At 44.0% G+C, this 17043-nt stretch overlaps 1 protein-coding gene across 2 annotated transcripts; it reads left to right on the forward strand.

The window, feature by feature from the left end:
• Nucleotides 1-1218: 1218 nt before the first annotated feature.
• On the forward strand, nt 1219-15830 carry LOC149360325 (uncharacterized). Of its 2 annotated transcripts, none has more exons than XM_089572283.1 (8): nt 1219-1734; nt 2753-2830; nt 2905-3036; nt 6373-6456; nt 6538-6634; nt 6846-6953; nt 10552-10699; nt 11031-15830. In XM_089572283.1, exons 1-7 carry the CDS (start codon nt 1450-1452, stop codon nt 10560-10562), a joined length of 795 nt encoding a protein of 264 aa, XP_089428409.1. In that variant the 5' UTR covers nt 1219-1449; the 3' UTR covers nt 10563-10699; nt 11031-15830. The 2 variants fall into 2 exon arrangements, with proteins under 2 accessions (XP_089428409.1, XP_089428410.1); XM_089572284.1 differs by having other exon boundaries at nt 11380-15830.
• The last annotated feature ends 1213 nt before the right edge of the window (nt 15831-17043 follow it).

A 17043-nucleotide genomic window follows, 5' to 3' on the forward strand; every position in this document is an offset into this window, starting at 1 on the left:
CTGAGAAAAACACTTGTAGCGAGTTCCGCGAAGATTTCTTTACAGATTTGAGCAAGTGGTCCAAATTCAGTTCTTCAAGAAGCTGCTCAGCAGCAGACCTTACCTTACCATGGTGATGCTTGAGTCAGCTCACCATCGATAGCATTAACGGCAAAAGAATTTGATTATTTGAGTGATCATGTTTGAGTGTTGCCTTGGCGCATGCGTGGTGATTACCTGGCGGTCTGTACTCAATGAAAAATTCAGTTGTTAGTCCAGCCGTTGTCCTGTGTCGTTCTCTTCTTGTGTTTCCGTCTTTTTTGGCTGGTTTTCTCCCTTGACTGTGCCTTAAAGACTAAGAAAAAGGGCTGAAATGTTGTGCTCTTTAAATTCTGTTTCTTGCGTTAATTTAAAATGCTAACAGTTCTTGTTCTTTGATAACTGTCACATTCATAATATCGCTTCAGTTCTATTTGGCTACAAATTTGGCGCCAAGTTTGAAAGGTATGGCTACCTTTGGCTACTTTCAGCTCAAGTTTTGGCTCCTTCTAAAATGTTTCCAACGGCAACACTGCGCTTGAGTCAAACAAACATGGCGGCGCCCAGGTATCGAAGCACATAGAGTTTCTTACTACTACCTAGAGGGAAAGCTGGCGGCGCTGCACTTCAGCCAACATGGACGCTCAAAGCATCATGGGGCGGTGAGCTACTTGTTGCGGCACAGTCGTAGTTTTTCGGGAACACAGAGTGGCAGTACTAAGGCGTTTCATTCCCGAAAACGTAGTTCGTGTGTGCGCAGACGACTTTCGCGCGAACGCAGTGTGCAAAAGCCATAGTAGTGAAGACGCGACGACACACGACGCCAATAAAAGGTTTTACTCTTCCGAAATGCCATTAAAAAACCTCTTAAAGTATCTAAACAACAACATTTTTTTTTAAAACATATTTACTTTTAAAAGTGCGCCTGTTAAGTACGAAATATTAGTTTTTTTAGTGTTCATCACTTGGCCAATAGGAAAGCTAGTCATGTCTTATTTTAGGCAAACTTTGCACTTAAATGCTTTTCTGCTCGTTTGTTGCAACCTTTAGACAAGATATTGAATGTTAGGACGTTTGTAGCTATCAAACAGCTTTATTTTTTTATTAATTTTTGGCCAAAAGTTAGAGTTCCGCAACAAGTAGCTCACCGCCCCATGATGCTTTGAGCGCCCATGGTGGCTGAGGTGGTCACGTGGGGTCTCCATGCAAACTCCCATAGACGGCTTGCCAGCTTTCCCTCTAGGTAATAGTAAGAAACTCTATGTCGAAGCATGTATGGAATCTAAAATCGTGTAGAGCCGGCTCTGGGCTGCTGCTGCACCTGTTTTGCCTTTGTGTTCTTCGTGGATCTTCGTAGCCTTGTGCTGCTGGAGTTCTCCTGGCAAGACCGCTCTCTTCAGCTGGTGAAACGGCTCTGTGTTTCGCGCTGCTATGAGCAGGAGAAGCTGCGCAGTCCCAGGCTGCTCGAGCAGCGAAGGCTCTCGTGGAGTGTCCTTCCACACATTTCCGTCTCAGAATGAGCGGAAAAGAGCGTGGATGCAAGCCCTGGGGATTCGTGAGCAACCGTTTCGGCGGGTGTGCTCGGCGCATTTCACCCGAGACGCCTTCGAGGGGTCACCACACGCTCTGGCATCCGCTGGCTACAAGCAGCGGCGGCTTCGACGCGACGCCGTGCCGTCGGTGGCAGGCGCTCAGGGGAAAACATCGGTGGAGAAAGTAAGCTGCGTTACTTGGTTACCGATGCATTGGCCGAGCAATGAAAGCTTCTAGCGATGTCCACGTTAGAGTTCAACGAGCCTATCTTCTTGCGTGATTGAGGTTGTCATGCTTTTACCGCTGTTCGGCCACGAGTAATGAATGACCCAGCAGCCGCTCGCTGTGCTCTCGCCTGTCGGCCGACGGGGATCATCCTGTGGGGCGTGTGTGTGCACACTTGTCGACGGCTCGAGTGGTGCTGTGCGGAGGAAAGTAAAGTAATTTCTCGCTGGCGAAAATCTTTCCCAGCCCAACTGGTTTATGGAACAATTCCCAGCTGGAACCAACTGGAAATTGTCCCATAAACCAGTTGGGCTGGGAAAGAATTTCGCCAGGATTTGCGCTCGGGCGCTGCCTACGACCTTCCTAGGTTTTAATAATATCGCGCTACCAGCGACCACGCAGTGTGACGATGATAAACAGGAAATGAGCAGGGAGGAAAGGAAAAACGAGGAAAGGAGAAGAGAGGAATGTGTTGATTGTTCATTGTGTTACTCTTGTTGGTATTTGTGTGTGTAATTGTTCTTTCGTCGCCATATTACGACCATGACTTGTAACGCATTGTAACCACTTCTTCCAGAACAGGGCAAAAACAAAACAATGCATCGATGCATGAAGTATTGTCTGGAATGTGAACCTTCTGATTTCCTGTTGTGGCTGCAAAGTGTGAACACAGTCATAAGGGCATAAAGTAATCCGTAGTTCGCTTCAAGTCAATATAGAGCTGTAAAAAAAAATTCATTTTTCAAAGGCATCTTCACATGGTCACAGTGGTTTTTTGCAACAGGTAGTGTGGCAGGCTGCGACCTCGACATGTAAGCAGAGGCTATAGCTACCTCTGATGTCAACCTGTGCTGTGCCGATGACAGGTTATGAAAGCTGCCAGTAAAATGATGATATACAGCTAACATATGAGTTGAAGAGGAGTCCATCACTGCTCTGTTGGTTGGTACCAACCAACCATCTCTCCATATTTCAGAGGCACCTAACCGAACCTGAAGAAGCTGGCCTTGCTGATGTTTCTGCACTGCAAATACCATATACTTCAAGCTTAAAAGTGAGATTTTAAACTTTATGTGTGTGGGCCGATATGAAAAAAGAATTGTGCTAAAAAATTAACTTTTCACATAGGTGCGTACAGAAGAGACTCCATTTTACCTTGAAATCGGTGCAAATGTGGAGATTGGTGTTTCTTCACCAGTTCAGCTTCGCTTATCAGGCCTTACTTTGAACACTGGAGAGGAAGTACATGGAAAACATTTGGTGAGTGGCCAGGTAGTATTTTTTATTTATTTTATTTCAAGACGCCCCTAAAGGCCCTCTTCATGAGGGTATTACATATGGTGTGGTAAAAATTACAACTTGAATACATAGAAGGAACATCTAACATGAGTAACAGGGAAAAAAAAAGAAGCAAGAAAAGAGCAATAACTGGTAGTCAGCGAGAATCGAAATGTGGTGGAACAACAAGACGCAAAATAAACAGAATGAAAAAAAAAAACAAGAAAAAACACAGATAAATGCAGCGGAATAAACAGAACGAAAAAACACAACTCAAACACATTACGGTGAGCAGAACAGAACTAGAAGAAAACTACACATCGCTTTGATTTTTTAAAAGTTCATGAAATGATGTCGCATTCGTTTCAATTGCCATTGTGGAAGGCAGCCGGTTTCAATCAATAATGGTTTTGGGTATGAATGATTTGGGAAAACTTGAAGTATGACATGTGATGCGTTTTATCTTAAAAGGATGGTCATGGCGTGGAAACACTGCTGAGGGTAAGTGAAAAAAATCGTTGTGAAGCAACTGATGATGATAAATTTTGTGAAAAAGAGTTAAGCGGGCCAGTTTACGACTATGTGAAAGGCTGTCACGTCCAGCACGAGCTTTTAACGCCGTGACGCTAGTAAAACAAGAGTAATCGGAATAAATGAAACGAGCAGCATGGTTTTGCAGGGATTCTATGTTATCTTTGATGTAGGCTTGATCTGGGTCCCATATGGCGGAAGCGTACTCAATTTTAGGTCGAATTAGTGCAATATAAGCAAGTTTATGCACGTGCACCGGAGCATGTCGAAGGTTACGTTTTAAAAGGCCAACAGAACGGTTAGCAGCTGCTAGAATGAAGTTAGTATAATAGTTCCAGGTTAAGTCTGATTGAAGGTAAACTCCTAGATACTTGTAAGTGGAAGTTGTCTCAACTGTTATGTCATTAAGAGTGTATGCGGTTGGTATGCGATAAGAATTTCTAGTAAAGGAGATGAGCTTTGTCTTAGAGAGATTTGGGGTGATAAGCCATAGCTGGCACCAAGTGTTAATACAATCGAGGTCAGTTTGTAAAGATTGTTTGTCAGAGTCATTTGTAATGGTTTGGTACACAACACAGTCGTCAGCAAACAGTCTAATTTGTGATGAAGTGCAATTTGGTAAGTCATTAATAAATATTAGAGAGAGGAGGGAACCAAGCACACTCCCCTGAGGCACACCAGATGTGACATGGGCCATTGTAGAGTTAGAATCGTTAGCAGAAGTGAACTGATCGTGAGATGAAAGGAAGTCTTTAATCCATCCATGAGGGTGAATATTAAGATGCGATAGCTTGAGAAGTAGTCTATGGTGTGGAACCCGATCAAATGCCTTCGAAAAATCTAAAAACAAAGCATCGATCTGAATTGCTGCATCCAAAGAAGTAAATAAGTCGTTAGTAAATCCGGCGAGCTGAGTGTCGCAAGAGAGGCCCTTGCGAAAACCGTGCTGATATTTAAATATGATGTTATGATCTTCAGGATAATGAATGATCTGAGTGTGTAGGACGTGTTCAAGGAGCTTGGAGAAGGTGCAAGTCAATGAAATTGGTCTATAGTATAGAGGATCAGAGCGGACGCCAGATTTGAAAATTAGAATTACTTTGGCTATACGCCAGTCATGAGGGATGGAGCCAGATGATAAAAACTGAGAAAAAAGTGCAGACAAGGCTTGGAAAATACTGTGAGATATGTTTTTTAGTATTTTGTTGTTAAAGCCCTGTGGATCTGCACTTGTGGTAACTTTAAGATTGCTTAACAAAGAAAAAATACCATCTTTAATGACTATTGGGGGCATAGAATAATCATGAAATGGGTTGAGAACTGGAGAGGTGGTGCTGACTTCTTGAGTGAAAACAGATGAGAAGGCATTGTTGAAGAGCTGAGCAGAATGGACATCGTCCAGCTGGTCATCATTAGAACTTGTCAACAAAGAATCAGCACGCGAATGAGGGTTAATTACACTCCAAAACCTACGGGGGTTATTAGATAGCATGGTGGGCAAAACGTCACCATAAAACTGGCGATGGGTAGCTTTAAGCATTTTTTGGTAATTTTTATCACTTTGTTTGTATTTTTCCCATGTGTTTAATTGGTTGTTAGCAACTGCCTGCATAGGCAAACGTTTTTTCTTATTATTAGCTCTTTGCAGCTGCCCACTGAACCATGGCGCACTTTTGCTGCACTTAATTGCTATAACCGGTATGTATTTTGTAATGAGGTTAATTGGAGTAGTTTTAAACACTATCCAGTTCTGTTCAATGGAACGGAATGAAGATTCAGCCAAGAACCGCCCAGAAAAAGAGGTTAATTCATGGTTCATTTGGTCAAAATTAGCTCTGCTGTATCACCTGATTAGCTTAGTGGTAGTTTTTCTTTCGATAATTCTGCCATTGATGCACCCAGTAATAATATCATGGTCAGAAAGACCATTAAGGTGAAATATTTTAGAACAAGCATCGGGATTATTGGTTAGAATGAAGTTGAGAATGTTTGCAGTGGTAAATGAGGATCGCGTGGGCTTTGTAATGAGCTGAGTTAGGTGAAAATCAAGACAAGTCTGTAGGAAAGCGTGCGCATCCTTATCACTTGGAGAAACAGATAGTGTTTCCCAATTGATACCTGGGAAATTAAAGTCGCTAAACACAATTAGGACAGAATTTGGAAAACGCGTACACACATCGGCTAGAAGGCGACAAAATTCATCTGCAAAGCTATCACGCAGGTCGGGTGGACGATACAACACACCAGCAATAATGTTCGTAGTAGTACATTTCAAGGAGACGAATACACACACGAGAAAAGTAGAAGCAATGACTGGTATAGATATCAGCTGTTTCTTATTCGCGATAAGCACACCACCTCCTCTTCTGTTCTTTCTGTCGCACCGAAAAAATTTAAAACATGATTCGCATGAAAGGATGTCATCATCTGAGATATAATCGGTTAGCCATGTTTCAGTTAATGCTATTAACGAGGCTCCAGAGGAGTCGATGAGAGAGGAGAGGGCATCACTTTTCGCTGTAACACTTCTGATGTTAGTATATAGGAAGTAAATGTTGTCTAAACACTTCGGTCCGGGCAAGATTGGCAGTGCATGATCGGAAGCACCATGATGATTTGAATGTTGTCAATTGGTAGAAGGCTCACTTAGACGCACAGCCTGGTTGCCAGTAGTGTCCCAGCGATAAACGTCGTCGTTTACGTGAAGTTTATTAAAATGCAGACGAATCCGGTCCCCCTCTTTCTTTATGACGAATGTTTCATTTCCACCCGTACTTTTCCTTGCAGCTGTCAAGTCCCAGAATAGAAATTGGTGTTCCTTCACCAGTTCATCATTGTTTATCAGGCCCTACTGTGAACACTGGAGAGAAAGTACGTGAAAACATTTGCTCAGTGATCAGGTTGTATGTTGATGCAAGAGTGTTTCTTTTTCACCCAAACATTTCCTTCCAGCTGTCAACAGGTCCCAGAACAGACCACGACTACTGCAGACTGGCCATTGCTTCCACACAGACACATGATACTGCTGTGGATGTAAAGAAGTCTATAGGTAACTTTTTAGTTGCAAGAATTACTTTGTTGCCACTTATAGGAGTTTAATTTTGGTTGAGAAGTTGGATATTTAGCAACAGGATGACGCAGTGTATGTGCGTAGCTTGTTTGGTCATTGTTTTATCAGGGCCGTGACAACTTGCTTGGACTTGCATTAATTAAGCACCGTCATGCCTAGTGTAACTACAGATTCCTCACTTTTCTCTCAGGTGTACAGGCCGGTCTCCGGATCAAGGCCCTGAAGGATCGATGGATGCAGACAGAGCCTGTGTTGGTCCCGAAAACAAGAACCAGGAAATGCCAAACAGATGGCACATGTGAGAATTCCTTGAACACATCATTGGAGTTTCTTGCAGAAGGTTCCATTGTAAGGTGCTCAACACCAGTGAATCATCCAGATACATTGTCACTCTCATCAGTCGAGCTGTTCGCTTTGAATGTCCCTGCTGATGACACCTATGAGCCATCACGTGACGAGTCATTTTTGTTAGCGTTTTTTAATATCGCCTTAGCCTGAACCCTTCACTACTGCAGTTATTATCTCTGAACAGTATAAGGAAAGGCTGTTGTTCAGCATTCCCTTCTGCACTGCTGACGTGACGATGAAGCATCGCTGGGCCAGCTGGACATCCACGTGATTGTTGTAAACATGGAAATAACACTGCCAGCCTTAGCATGAACAGGCTACAGAGAACAGGCAACCATGGAGTGCAAACTTCTGCGATGTGCTCAGATAGGCTGTTTTGATTGGTCCCATCCAATGTTGTCATTGGGCGAGTGAAATGAGAATAGGAAGTCCCGCGAATATAGAGTTGAGGTCAGCATTTTGTTTACTTGTGTTTCGAGATTTCTTCATTGAACAACTCCCGTTCCTATGCATCGATCCCTGTAATTCTTTTTCAGTCAGCATCTGCGTGACATAAAGAATCCACCTGATGTATAGCCAGCATCCTTTCAAGCAGTGTTTCGCAGCCCCTTTAAATCAACCACCCAGCGCCCCCGTGCCTGATGCGTCGCTTTTCTGTGTCTACAGGAGGACGGAATAGTGTACTCCGTCCCGCCCCCCACCTCCTTGGTAGCGCGGCCATGTTGGTAGCAAGCTAGTTTCTCCGGTGGGTGTGAGATGGCGCCACAGGTACCACTGCTACAAGGTCTTTCAGTTTTGATTCGCTGTCGTCGCACGCGATAGGGATTTCGGGTTAATTCTGGCCAAATCGAGGGATTTCGGGGTAATTCTGGCCAAATCAAGTAAGTACCCCACCTAAACGTAGTATAAAGCAAAACTGACCGTCAAATGCAATTTCTGTGCGAAATTTGATCACTCAACAAATGTACAGTTAGGCCGAGGGAATTTTTTTCCGATTTTCTTTTATTGAGCAAGAGTCAGTAGTCTGTCAGTTTTTCTATTTAATGTATTTATTATACCAATTGCCTATTAGTTGTCGAAAACAGGCTATAAGTTCTGCTATTAGAATTTTCGCTAGGAAATGTATGCGAGCGCTTGGGAATGATCTGAGAGTAGCGTGCTTATCGCCCGCAGTCACGGCATTGAACTCGATGACAGCCTGTATTTAGACTAGTTGGTGAATTGTGAACTTGACAGAGAACAGCGCCTGGACGTGGGACATGCGTGTTACGGGACTGAATCATATGCGAACGGCGGTGCATATGCAATTCATCATCATCATCAGCCTGACTACACCCACTGCAGGGCAAAGGCCTCTCCCATGTCTCTGCTGAAAAGAACATGCAGAAAAGCAAAGTAATGTTCAACAGCCTAGCAAGGGAACAGCAGTTCGCAATTGGTAGGGAGGTGCTGGAAGTAGTAAGGGAATATGTCTACTTAGGGCAGGTAGTGACCGCTGATCCGGATCATGAGAGGGAAATAACTAGAAGAATCAGAATGGGGTGGAGCGCATATGGCAGGTTCTCTCGGGTCATGAATGGCAGTTTACCAATATCCCTCAAGAAAAAAGTATACAACAGCTGTATCTTACCGGTGCTCACCTATGGGGCAGAAACATGGAGGCTAACAAAGAGGGTCCAGCTTAAGTTAAGGACAACGCAGTGAGCTATGGAAAGAAAAATGATAGGTGTAACGTTAAGAGATCGGAAGCGGGTGGAGGGGGGGAGGGAACAAACGCGGATGAATGATATCCTGGTTGAAATCAGGAGGAAGAAGTGGGCTTGGGCAGGGCATGTGATGTGAAGACAAGATAACCACTGGTCCTTAAGGGTAACGGAGTGGATTCCAAGAGAAGGCAAGCGTAGCAGGGGGCGGCAGAAAGTTAGGTGGGCGGTTAAGATTAAGAAGTTTGCGGGGATACAGTGGCCGCAACTGGCAAAGGACAGGGCTAATTTTAGAATCATACGCAATTGCTGAGAGCCAAATATTTTGGCTCTTCTACTGCAACCATTGCTTCCTAACTGTAAATAATGCTCAAAGACTTGTTTGTTAGTGCATACATGCGCGGGTATAATCCACGCTTCGCAGTTGCTGACATGAAGGCCTGCTGGAAGAACCTGCGGGATACGTTCCAGAGGTTGTATTAGCAATGTCCTTAGACCACATCGCCATCTGGCGGTGAGAGCATGAAGCACCTGGAGAGGGGTACTGTGGACGATGAGACGGCAGTATAAGCGCGTTTATCGCCTGGTCAGCGGCATGCGCTCATCTTTCTTTCTTTCTAAAGACATGACGCCAAATGTATTGGTGGCTCAATGTGCTGATTGAACCATCTACAACCGAAAATTTTCTTTTTATCAGCCAACAGATACTGAGTAGAAGTAACAGTGGGTGATGAAGCTGCGTCGCCGCCAGTGTAAAGGCCGCTTCACATGCAAGCGACTGAGCGATTAAGCAATGCGTTGCAGCGAAAATTTCCAACTTGTTGAAACCTCGCCGCTCATCGCAGCGACGACTCAAAACAGGTTTTTCCGCCTCCGCGGCAGGATTCACTAGCATTTTTGCTTGCATGTGAAACAGGCTAAAGTCTGCAGTGCACATTTCACTGTTAGGTATTTATTCTCGAGTACCACGGGTAATGAAAACGCAGCTGCATGGCCTACTGAGAACAAAATGCGAGCTGCTTTTTGCTTCGAGGTGTTTGCACTTCTAGAAACTGTCCGCCTCACAAAAGCAATGGCCCCATTTATGCGCACAAAAGCCTTTATGCATACAAAAGCCGAGTGAATAAAAAAAACTGACGCTTCTTTGCAACACTGTTACTATAAGACCTGGAGGCTTCTAAGGCAATGAGTGGCTCTATTATAAGGGTCGTATAATTAATACTACCTTGTGTGGTGTGATATTTACCTTGCCCTCAGCGACGCTTGCATGTGCTAAGGGTGAGGTATTATGCGAGTTACTCCATTTAGCTGCTAAATGCTGGCAGCATCACATTGGCCAAAATCTGCTAACTCAGCCGACCTTCACGCTGTTAAACTCGTTTTTATGTGCTTTGTGTTTCGCTTGATTCATCGGATTAGTGCTGTTGTGTCGGGTGGGAGAATAAATCAGAATGCAGTCCGCACTAAATGTGGAAGTTCTCGCAGAAGTTTTCAAAATACGGAGAAGCTCAATTTTTTTCTGCTTGGAGGCACGGACTGTACCAAGAAAGGCACTCTGCGGGTCTCACCGGGGACAGTAGAATGCACCTTTCCCTTCAGAGATACATGTTTACACCGGAAAGAGATAAGCTTTCACACGGTTTCCATGCTTAGAAAACATCTGCACACTCCTGTAAATGAAGCCAGTCTTCCTATGTACTTTATCACTCCGCATCTACGGACACTGAAGTGCTTCTTTGGACATGCTTTATTTTATTTATTCTGATCTCTTTGTTTCCTCGATTATCATTCCAATCTCCTCAAAATCTCTCAAAAGTCATTATTCGTTTTCCCATATTTTTTCAGTTTCTGTTTGAGCCAAATGAGACAAGTCTAGATGGTTTTCCTGCTGTTTGGATCTGCACCAAACCCTGGCCAATTCCCACCGTGGGTAATATCCAACATCAACGACCGACTGCCGTTTCTGAGAGACCCATGCAGTGACTGGTCATCCGTAAGTATGCCGAGCTCCATGCTTTTCAAAGTACAGGATGCTAACCATTTACAGTGATGCAGACTTTTTGTCATCATTAATTCGTTTGTGGTTTTTAGCAATCACAGCCTTTACGCGCATTTTCGTACCTGTTCCTTTGCCCTTCAGTCATTCAAGAAGCCGGCATCTATATTGCATGATGCAGCAGCTAAGATTTGGGACAGTATCATTGTACCATGATCTAGAAGCTGTCCAGTTGGTCATTACAAAATCGTGCTGCGAGTAAACAGAAGACGTGCACACTGTTTATTTCAGTGTTGAGCGGCTGCTTTGCTTCCTTGTATCCTTTCAGGGCTTCAGGTAACCTGGAGCCACTCCCAACCGATGACTGCACCACGACAGTGTTGAGAAACTGATTTTCATAAGCGTGTGTACGTAGAAGATTCAACATGTACAGATTCTGGTGCTGGAGACAATGACAGAGGGATGCAGCAGACTCCACAACCGTTAGTGTGGAATGTGCCGCTGGCTCTAGTGACATCACAAAAAGGAAGTGAAAAAAAGTTCCAGTGTGAAATCATATCCATGCCCTGTCCGAGTTGTGTTGGCTCGGCACAATGCGCATCGTCTTAGGCAAGCGTGCAGTGCATCCCACCCACTGCAAGTGCCTTACCTGCTTCCTCTGCTGAAATTATCCGCAGGAGACTGTGTACTGCCTGAAAAGAAATTTCTCTGCCGCTCCACGCGTGCTTTAATTCCACCGCATGGATCCAACGTTTCCGGCGATTTAACTCGCCGTGAGGAGAATCCGGGTTGATGCTGCGCTGACACCTGCGGTCAGGGCCTCCTGGACATCGAAGACCCTGCTTCTGGACTGCCACATGTGCCCCACTTCTGCTACAGAGGCGACGTTACCTCACTCCTTGTTAACCTGCCCCGGATATTGGGAGGCACCAGTGTTGTCGGTAACGCATTACAAGTAACGGCGTTGCCGGTAACGCGTTACTTTTTTCGGTAACTTAGTAACATACTCGTTACCATTTCGGAACTGTAACGGGTAACATACTTACGTTAACATTTTTCGGTAACGTGAGGTGTCCCGTTACTAGTTACCTTTTATTTCAGTTGTCCACCTCCGCCTCTTTTTCAAAAAAAAAAAACGCCGAAAATGATATTACAAATAAATAAAATCTATCGGTGTTCTCGATGACCCTTGTTGCAGCTCGCATGCACGCACTCAACTAAAAGAAAAGGCACGAACACGCAGTCACACAGTTGTCTTCACCCCCAAACCACTCACACACACAACTCTCTAAAGAGTGGACGCATGCTGAGCCACCAATGGAACATTTTCAGAAATCTGTAAGTCAGTTTCTGCGTAAGCTTGTTTTCCAACCAAAAGGTCTCGTTCCCAGGCGACACTGTCGCATTCTTGGTGGAAGCAGTTCCCTCTTCTGAGCAAACTCAGGAATGTCGCCAGTTTACTTCAAGACGGCCCCAAGAGAGCCGTCGAAAGAGTACAATGGTACTGCACAGAAAAGCGGATTGCAGTCAACCGGCTGTTTCTATCTGCAACTGCGGCTATGTTTCTGGTTACTGAGTTCCTAAGCGAGCGAAGCTGACCTTGAACACCTTGCCGTAAACACTCGCAGTTTTGCGATAATTATGTGGGTTCAATTAAAAAAATTGTTTATGTGTGCAAATATATTTTTTCCCAAACTATAACATTTAAGCATTTCTTTATTGCTACACAATTTCCGCGTAATTTCGTAAGCAGAAGCACACCAGAATTACTGTAAATTTGTTGAGGTCAGCTATGTTTTCTTTTTGAAGTTGGTATTATATGAAGTATGAGCTTTATAAAATTGCTATGTTGAGTTCGTACAGCGAAGACGCACTGATTAAAATTTATGGCCATGGAGTAACGGCAAAGTAACGTGTGATACTTTTTTTCGGTAACGGTAACGCGTTACCTTTTTTTGTAGGTAACGTAGGGCGGTAACGCGTTCTTTCTTTTTTAGTGTAACGGGTAACGTATTAAGCTACTTTTTTTCGGTAATGCCTACAACACGGGGAGGCACACAAGCGACACCTCGGCATTCAGGGTCACCAAACTACACAACTGCCATATTGAACGTACAGCTTCTGTTGAAAGGAGTTCGCTTTTGAGCCATGTAGTGGGGTGCTTGTAGCATCCGTAGAAATCTTGTGTTTCTCTGGGGTCAGGATAAGAGTTCCACTCACCTTCAAGCGATTTCAAACGCTGGTGATGCATAATGAGCCGCATAGCATGGTGCAGAGACAAATGTCCCGTGCTGTATACTTTTGACAAAGGCTGTACCGCACTGGCATGTGCCAGCCTATGCAATATGTCTGCAACCAGCATTTGTAATTCATGTTTACATTACTTCCAGTTATTCTAGAACACTTTTCTTATGCATTACTTGTTTACTACACGTGTTTACAAGTGCTGTCTTTTAAAAAGTATTGCTTCTTGGCGCCCGTAAGGCTGTTCTATGTATTAATTTATTTACAAAATACTGCAGTACAGGGTCCAAGCAGGAGTGGCATATGGAAAAGACATCTGACGTAAAAATAAGCATAAAAATGCAAATATACAGACTATGCTAACACATTTGTTAGAACTGCAAACTAAAGTACATTATTGCACTTGAATGCATGAAGTATAAGTTGAAGTCAACGTGTGAAGTACGATGACTGGTTGCCGCAGCAGAAAACATTTTGTGACCTTAAATACTTGGTTCCAGTATCTCTAGAGGCTGAAGAGAGCAGGCAGGTTTTTTTCAACTGGTAATTTCAACATGCTCCCCCCCTTATTTTTAGTGATTAGTTGTTAGTAAGTATTAGTAAGGAAACCCCAAGGCATGCACACTGTACTGATTGCCCGCGTTGGTTCGTATCCCATCCTCGTCACCAATGTGATGTTTTTGAAAGTGGAAATCAGACTCCAGCCGTCCCGATGCACACACAACCCATTTATTCAAACATACAATTATATATATAACAAGAACAGAAGTGCCCCCTGGGGAATAAAGAATTGAAAATGAAAACGAAGCTGAATACAACAGTAATTGTACTGGAGGAAAAGGAGAATTTGTTAAAAAACAGTCTCTTTAATGTAGGAGCACGGTTAAAGGCAACCACAAGACGAACTTGTAAGTGCAGGAGATTTTGATGCCATATCTTGTTTTATTAATTGGAACGTCAGTTTGTTGATATTGCTTATTGCTGTGATTGGTTAGTTGTGCAATACAGTGTACTGTGGACCACGGGCTGTTGTTGCCAACTGATGCTTTTAGTCATGCAGATGCAGTTTCAGAATGCATTGTGCAGTATAGGAATGTGCAGTGAGTGAAACTAATTGATGGCCATCATAGTACTATACTCTATCTCACGAATTCTGCAGGCAGATCATAGTTTTCTATGCCAGCTACCCACCGGTGATACAATGGGTACAAGCGTTCCCCTGGTCTGGTGCTCGGCTTATTCAGGGTGAAATGCTTGGGAAATGGGTCTTTGACCCCCACCTTGAGCAAACGAAAAGTTCCTTGTACAGTCGCGGGTAAAAAAGATTAGCACACGAGACAGAACACCAGAGCGCCGGAATGACAACGCGTGGCGCTGCCGGTGGCGAAGAGGCTGATAACGAGAGTGCCGGGCCGGTCCCATTCTACAGTATTAGGGGGGTTCAGTAGACTGCCATGGACCAGCAAAATTACTGGCTTAAAAGCAGCGCTGATTTGTTTCCGCGAGTTCCTTTTGACAAACCATCGCGGACATAAAAAAACAGTAATAGAAAGAAGCCATCTTTGCTTGATAACCGAGCCAAAATAAATGCAGCATGCACAGTCACGTAGGGTCGGCACTTCGACGCTCGGGCGGTGCACGCTTGGTAAAGCTTACTTCCTGTCGTCCCCCCCTAGGCTGCAAAACATGGAAACGGCCCGATAAGCAGGTCTGCGTACCGCAGAGCCGCGTGGTGAGATATACGAATTCTGATCACCAGTGATCTGTGCTAATATTTTTTGCTCGCGACTGTACCTTGTGCCTCTTTGGCTGCAGATGTCCTTGCGTCATAAAAATCTATCATCATCAACATTGTTTTCTGTGCAAGTATTACATACTTGTACTATATTACTATATAATCTTCCATCACACACCGCTTCTGAACGGGATCTTAATAAGTTTCAGGACCTTCTTACCCAAATGTCTGTTTAGCTTCACTAATTGATTGTACCACATGCTGCATTCAGCTTTTTGTTATTTTGTTTTGTTCCTGCGGTTGTTATGCCTCTAAAACACTATCTGTTCTTTTTTTGTGTGTAAATTACAATGTATACTACAGGCTTTTGTTTATTTCTTTTGTTTTCTACATGTGCTTTCTGTTCTTATGTATAGCACATTGGCGCTTGCTCAATATTATTTTGTGTTGTGTGTCATTGCTCCCCCCTATGTAATACCCTCGATTGAGGGCCTTTAGGGGTTTATTGAATAAAAAAAAAAAAATATTGTTTTGCTGTTTCATGGCAGGGATGTGCATTGTCAAAATGGTCATAATGGTAAGTGAGTCGGTGCTGAGCATCTTTGCAGAGCTCTAGCCTTTTTCCCATTTATAAATAATTCACGATTATGCTGTACAATGAACCCAGTGGGCTTCAAGTGTGTGCAAGTACAAATATACAAGTACAAAGCTTTCAAAGACTGTTATAACTGTTGTCATAAATGTTTTGTTGTACCAAAGTTGTATGTGTAATTTTACATCTTTATGTGATATTTACACAGGAATTTCTGCATTGTGGTTTCTAATGCAATGTGATGTTTACTCAAGACAAGCTGGTAAAATTTTTATTTTGTTATGTGATATACGAGGTAATTTGTACCTTTTAGTTTCTCTCGCATCTGACTTGCTTTGGGCAGACATCAGTTGATTCTGCATTAACTTCTCGTTAAATTTTTCTTATACTATAATGCAGGAAGAGTTATTTGTGGTTCTTAATTTCTTTTTTGCAATTTCTGTACTCAAAGCAGCAGGTAATTTATATTTTTCTGGCATGCAATTTTTTTCCGCAGTGCTGTATCTTCATGTTCTGTGATATTAAAATGATACAAATGGCAGTAGTCCGAATGTTTTTCATCGTTAAGAAAGAACTGCTCTGGGGTTTTCAACGCTGCATTTTGGTGGAGGCAGGATGCAACAATGCCCGCACAATTCAGCTGGATGTTCAGTGAGCACAGCTGCAATGGCATTGCTGATACATAGCAGCTGGTGTTGCACTGGCCTCAGTACTCTAGGCAGGCTCCATTGACATGGCACTTCGCCCTCGCTAGAAAAAGTAATGAATTTCCTGCGGACATTAGCTGAAGCTTGCAAGCTTTTGCAGGCCCTTGTGCCTTGGAGCTCAAACATAGCCGTTTTGCCTGGTGCCTCATTTTGCCATGTAGTAGTAGTATAAAACTTCATTCCGCAAAATGGGACGGGGTTTAGGGGTTGGGGTCCTGAGCAGCAGGTGGTGTTCCTAGGTACAGGATCCCATTGGTTCTTGCGGCCTCCTCGGCTCGCTCAACCAGCGCAAGCTGATCTTGCGGGTCGGAGCTGGACTCCTCCCACTGCTCGACTGACGAGTTTGTAATTTTGGGCTCTATCGGGCTCGCCCGACAGCCCCATGTGGAGTGGTAGAGGGTGGCTATCTCTCCGCACCACACTTATTCTGGAGTGTATTGCGTAGGCCAAATCTTACTGTGTATGTAGCGACTTGGGTATGAGTTTGTTTGTAGCCGTCTCCATGTAGTTGCCTGATGTCTTGTGAGTGTCTTGTGGGGAAGCGGGTATTTACGGCGTCCTAACTTCCAAAACATGATGAGCTCTCCGTAGCTATTCGAAGTATTGTTGGTTTCCCCCTTGTCGTCGCTCGCTCGGTGTGTGTAATGCTCCCTCCAAGTCTGCATATCCAGCAGGGCAGTAGTCCGATCCCGATGCAGCCACAGTGCTCAAGAAATTGCGCAGTACGCATGTTGCTTTTACAACACCGCCAACATTACTTGGCTGCAGGTGGATGGTGCGATCATACATCCTCCAGCGTGACGCAAGAATGCTGAACGCATTCTCAGCATGCCTTTTGCAAAACAGAGTCAGTTTCTGTGTTTGAAAAAAAAAAAAAAAACAACGCTGCTTCAGCACGAAAGGCCTCATTCTGCTCTACAGTAAAACTTTTTCTCTGGCGATAAACCGTGCAAATAAGAGGATAGACATCTCACTTGATTGGTTGGTTTATGAGGTTTAACGTCCCAAAGCGACTAAGGCTATGAGAGACGCCGTAGTGGAGGGCTCCGGAAATTTCGACCAC

This window comes from Amblyomma mixtum, chromosome 2, assembly GCF_055824585.1.
Source record: "Amblyomma mixtum isolate Tamu chromosome 2, ASM5582458v1, whole genome shotgun sequence".
Classification (NCBI taxonomy): domain Eukaryota; kingdom Metazoa; phylum Arthropoda; class Arachnida; order Ixodida; family Ixodidae; genus Amblyomma; species Amblyomma mixtum.